This window comes from Microcebus murinus, chromosome 4 (genome assembly GCF_040939455.1).
Source record: "Microcebus murinus isolate Inina chromosome 4, M.murinus_Inina_mat1.0, whole genome shotgun sequence".
Taxonomy (NCBI): Eukaryota; Metazoa; Chordata; class Mammalia; order Primates; family Cheirogaleidae; genus Microcebus; species Microcebus murinus.
The window spans coordinates 103055272-103061271 of record NC_134107.1 but is presented as its reverse complement, the minus strand read 5'-3'; the positions used below and the strand labels follow the sequence as shown (position 1 = coordinate 103061271).

Sequence of the window (6000 nt, the reverse complement as noted above, 5' to 3'; positions counted from 1 at the left end):
AATTCTTCACCACCCTGTAGTAGTATTATGCATACATGAGGCCTTTGCTATGGCCACATGGTGAGCAGTGTACTACCTCATCCTCTTCATTTTGGGCTTGGTCAGATGACTTTCTTTGGTCAATGGGATGTCAGTGGAAGTGGTATGAGCAAAATCTTGAAATATTCTTGCCTATAGGGTTTTCCTACTTGTGTTTCTGTGATCGGCATTAGAAGAGCTTGTCCTGGATAGCATCTCTCAGCATGGGCTCAGAATAGGACAGGTGAAACAGAGGCACTGCAGTTGACCCTTGGGCTCACAGCCTGAAGCAGATCTTTCCCAGTCAGCCCTGGGAAAGGGCTTGGAGCAGTCCTGAATCTAACCTTGAGGCTGGAGTCCAGCCCAGCTCAGCTACATTGTCATTGACCCACAGATTCATGAGAAAAGATAATTGTTTTAAACCACTAATTTTGGGAGGGCTGTGCAGCAGTAATGTTGCAATGACTGACCAATATAGAGGTTATTGCAATAATTCATGAGACAGATGATGGGAACTAGGACCAAGGTGGTAACAATTGAAGTGGTGAGAAGTGGTCAGATTCTGGATATATTTCATAGGTAGACCCCAAAGGTTTTGCTGATAGATTGTATATGGGGTGTGAGAGAAAGTGAAGAACTAAAAATGAATTCTAACCTTTTGGCCTGAGCAAATGGAAGAATAGACACTTTTGGATGGAAAAACCGGAGATATTAAATATTTGGGGGGGAATATCAGTATATCAGGCAATATCATATTACTTTTGAGATGCCTATAGACATACAAATTAGGATGTTAAGTAGGTAGTTGAATATACAAGTTTGCAGGTGGGGAGGAGAAAGGTCTGGGAATAATTAGTATGGAGATGACTTTTAAAGACCTGCAGGAGATCAAGTGAGTACAGAAAGGACTGACCCTGGGGGCACTTAGCATTTAGTGGTTGTGGAGTTGAAGAGTTCCTAGTAAAGGAGATTGAGAAGGAACAGCCAGACAGGTAAGAGGAAAGATAAATAAGTGCTAAAAAAGTGTTGCTATAATACCACATCCATTGCTCTCCACCTACTCCTTTTCCTTTTCTTCCTTTACAACAAATATCACTACCACTAGATTCCTGTGTGTGTGTGTGTGTGAGTGTGTGTGTGTGTATGTGAACTGATTATAAGGAAAGCACAGTGTTAATCACTTTACATGTATAACAGAAAAAAAATTATTCAAATAGCTAACTGGTCTCCTTTTAGTCCCTTGCTATCTACTAAACTAGGGGAAAATCTCCTGTTTCCCTTCTGATCTTCTCTCCAGGAGAGGTAAGCTAAGTCTTTATATTAATTCTGGGTGTCCCCTTGATACTCCCCCCTAAGCAGGATGGCTTTGTTTGAGAAGGGCAGGTGTTGGAGGCTAGCACTTTGAGTGCAATAGGGGAGTGAACAGCTGGAATCCTGAAAGAGAATTGATTTCTGTGCCTTTCTAAGCCTGGAGCAGAGGGGTTAAGGATGGGAGGAACAGGGACAGTGCATACTAGAGACTTGTGTTTAGCTAGTATGTAACTATATAGTGCAGGAAAACTTTGGAAGGATGAAGGCTGTCTGTAGGTGAGTGTAGATTAGAAAATGAATGCTACAACCTGACCATGTTTGAGCCTAAGTCAAGAATCAAAGCGTTTATAGGAGAGCATTTGTTAAAACAAAACATATAACTGGTTTTAGAAGCTCCTCAGGACTGAGCCACCCAGGCTTGTTTTTGAGCTCTGGGGAACAATGGCTGTGTGACTATGAACCAAGAGAAGTGTAATCCTAGAACCAAATCATGGGGCACCCACTATGGTGCAGGCAGTAATTTGAACTAGCCGGAGCATCACCTCAGGCTACTGGGCTATGCCACAACATTGTGGTAGAAGACGACAGCATTAATTAAATGGTAAGACTCCAATTTCTCCCTTTGTATTGAGAAGGAAATTGCATCCTTTAGTTTAAAACAATGCTTGGACAATTAAGTGCAGGGAGACATCAAAAAGGAGAAGCTGAAATTTCTATAAATAAGGCATTGGGGGTTTGAATACTTCATTCAAATAAAAGCCTCTGAGTTTGTGAAACAGGTATCACCATTTATATATTAAAGAAATCTGAGAAGTCTTAGCTGAAGAAGAGAGTATGATGTTACAGTAGTTTATGTTTCTTCAAATTGATGTTATTAGTATCATTCTGTGTGGCTCTGGAGAGCAAGACAATAAAAAACTGTAAGCTGCATGAGTATAAGAACATTCGTTACTAATTTCCAGCACATGAATGGTGCTCAATACATTTCCAGCAAATGATTGAATGCATGTATGACAAATGAAACCAATGGGTAAAATTTACAAGGAAGCAGATTTTTGACTTAGCTTTGACTAATAATTAAAAAATTAAATAGGCTATCCTTGAAATTCTCCATCACTAGGAATGAAACAGGAGCTAAAGAACCATTTTTCAGGAATGTGATAGAGAGGAATTTATTTGTTAGATAATGGTTAGGCCGCATAACCTCTGAGATCTCCATAAACTCAAGATACTCCAGTTCTGTAACTAAATCCAAGGGTCTCTATGCATAGACTCAGGACAAATATAAACAAGATTTATGATGTCAGCGAAATCTTCAAGTGGTATGTTTCAATGGCATGTTTATTAAACAATGCTCATGACAGATTTTCACAAAAGCAACAAATGTTATTTCACAACATCAAATCTCCCTTCTAAGGAAAAAATGACAACCACACAAGGTTGATGAATTTGGATTATTTTTTCACATTTTCTGGGGGTAAAACCAGTATCCTCACTTGTTTTACTCTGTGGGAGTATGATCTGCTTTCATTTTCTTTACCTCCTCTCTGGCCACGTGTCCCCGGAAGACTGCTTGGATTTTGACAGCAGCAAACTCCTCTTTTTCCTTCTCTTCCTCAAAAGAGTCCTTTATTGAAAGGAGAAAAAGAGACTTCTTAAATATCCCATATTTTTGATTCCATAAAAACAAATGCATAAATTTAATCAACTTAAGGATTTGTCACTTCCTAAGGGAATTTTATATATTGTCACATTGTATATGTACCAAATCATGAATGCCAACATAGCAGGCACTTTGTTTTGTCACTCTTTAATATGTCTCTGCAATGAAAGATCATTGCCAACTTTCCCCCCAAAAATAGCTCCTATTTAACGGTTTCCTCAGCAATAACATTTTTGGGGGGAAACAAGGAAGAATTCTTGAAGCATGGTAAAAATGTTAAGAAGAATAGTAAATGTGCTGTTTCAAAATAATCATGGTTACATAAGATGGATTAAAATGTTAAATTCTCATTTCCTCAATGATTAGCTAATCAAAATCATTCATTTAAAGTGGAGTGCCAAAGAGTGCCATTTAGTCCAGTAATGTCAGTTTTAACATGGTTGGTTGAACTTTGACATATAGCATCATTTTTTTTATATTTAGGTATAATTTACAGATGGTGGAATGCATGAATCATAAGTGTACAATTGAATAGCTAATTAGCTTTTAACATATCTTTTTAGTTATAAAAATTATATGTACACATTTAAAAAGCTCAAATATCACTGGCAGTGAAAACTTTCTACCCCTTCCCAAAACTTACTCCTAAGAGATAATCATTATTATGGGTTGAGTATCTATATCCTTCCAAAATTTTCTATATGCAAATATATTCATATGGGTATATATATGCCTTTTTATTTTAAACATGAGATCATGCTAATCATAGTGTTCTGCAACTGCTTTTTCCATGGAACAATATATCTTGGTTCTCTTTTCCTATGTTATTATTCAGTTTATACTTCTGCCCATTCCTTTTTTAATGACACCATTGCATTTTATTTTACTGATGTACTTTGATTTATTTACTCAATATCTTACTGACAGACCTTTGGGTTGTTCAGCCCCCCCCCCATCTCCCCATTACAGACAATGAGGCAAATCTAGCTCTTAAACTTTTAACTATAAACAGAGTGGTAAAAACTCTCTGAGATGATGTCCTAATGAATTATGCTCAAGCTGGCAATCAATGAAATCCCAACTTAAACTCATGAAAACCTGTGTAAGGGCACCTATGAAAGATATAAGGAAATAACATTCCCTTTCTTCTTCCCTGACCTCCCATTACATTTGGGTGATATTGATATATTTTTGTAATAACTTGTAAATGTTGTAGGGAAAAGCCATGCCTCACTGGGCAGGAAATAGGGTATTCCTTGAAGGGATGTCCATTTTGGGTGTCAGTTATTGGGTAACTACTTGGGACATTAAAACATGATAAGAGACTCAGGAGTTGGGATTTTGACATTGTAGAGAATGAGTTCTTCTTTCTCACTAGGCCTGACCCTCATAAGTCTGGATGATGAAGAATATAGAAAGTGATGTACTGTATGTTTTTCCATCCTTGTGATACACACTCATTGGGTGCCAGTCAGGTGGGAGGACTGGTGGGGAGGTGTAAACCCACAGCTAATGGAAACAGGGCACACTATGTGGGGGAAGGACACACTTATAGCCCTGGCTTGGGTGAGGCAAATGCATTTCATGTAACCAAAATGTTTGTACCCCCATAATATCCTGAATTCAAAAATAAATAAATAAATAACTAAAAAGAAAGTGATGTGCTGGTAAATGTTTAGCAACTGGCTCTCTAGGAAAAAACAAACAAACAAACAAACAAACAAGCAAACAAACAACAACAACAAAAAAACCCCAAAGCCCTGATTTGTAGCATTTGGTATGGTCTTAATACACCTGCTTCGTGGCTGATTCCAAGCTATTAAAGTGACATTGCTGAACATGGGGTTGGGTAGAAACATGCACAGTCATTTCCTGAGAGCTGGCACTAGCACACCACTGAATATAGGTATCTTTATTTTATTTATTTATTTATTTATTTATTTATTTATTTATTTATTTTTTTGAGACAGAGTCTCGCTTTGTTGCCTAGGCTAGAGTGAGTGCCCTGGCATCAGCCTAGCTCACAGCAACCTCAAACTCCTGGGCTCAAGCAATCCTCCTGCCTCAGCCTCCCGAGTAGCTGGGACTACAGGCATGTGCCACCATGCCTGGCTAATTTTTTTCTATATATATTAGTTGCCCAATTAATTTCTTTCTATTTATAGTAGAGACGGGGTCTTGGTCTTGTTCAGGCTAGTTTTGAACTCCTGACCTTGAGCAATCTGCCCGCCTCGGCCTCCCAGAGTGCTAGGATTACAGGCGTGAGCCACCTCGCCCGGCCTGAATATAGGTATCTTTAAGGGTGGACTTCCCTTTGTCTCAACTGCATGGGTGTAGGGTATTAGTCAGGAAGGCATTTTTGCAGAGGGCCATGCAAGGAAAATGAATAAGACACATTGTGTAAAGCCATCATATTTGACTGTATGTAATTCACTGTGATTTTATTATCGTTACATGGTGGGGACAGCATCAACTAGTGAAAATTTCCCAAAGTGGAAGATGAATTTGATAGATCAATGGGGCTGCCAGTTCCATTTACCCTTCCCCATGGGGAGATTTTCCATCCATTGACAATGTTGAAAAATAAAATTTTATTTTTAAGGGGAAAAATGAGTTTTCCTCTATAAGAGGTATGGTTGAAAATGACCCACCAGTTAGTTTATCACTGATATTAATTATCTAGAAAGCAAAATCACAATTTTAACAATATAGATAGATAACAGACTGATTTATATTTGGAGTACAATTTTAAAATTAGGTGGTGTCTTTCTTTGTAGGAATCCAATAGTACATGAAAAATATTACGTACTACGGCGGTGACTGTGGTATCCCCCTCTTTCACAGGTGCCTTGTTTTGTTCAGCACATATCTCAGATGGTTCTTGCTCCTGGAGAGAAAGAAGGCCAAATTGGCAATGTTTCCAAAATAGCAAAGTCTTGGATCAAATTGCTTAAAAGTAATTAAATATTACTTTAAGTTATTGAGAAATGGGGGAATTAAATACTACA

General features: G+C 38.1%; 1 protein-coding gene across 1 annotated transcript in view; it reads right to left on the bottom strand.

Annotated features, from left to right (window-relative positions):
- Positions 1-2652: 2652 nt before the first annotated feature.
- Positions 2653-6000, bottom strand: part of SPA17 (sperm autoantigenic protein 17) — a 306364-nt gene continuing 303016 nt past the window's right edge. The window contains exons 5-6 of the mRNA XM_012752495.2: positions 5802-5879; positions 2653-2956 (exon numbers count right to left, since the gene is read on the bottom strand). Coding sequence (XP_012607949.1) covers positions 2831-2956; positions 5802-5879 — 204 coding nt within the window. The 3' untranslated portion in view covers positions 2653-2830. The remainder of the gene's footprint in view (positions 2957-5801; positions 5880-6000) is intronic.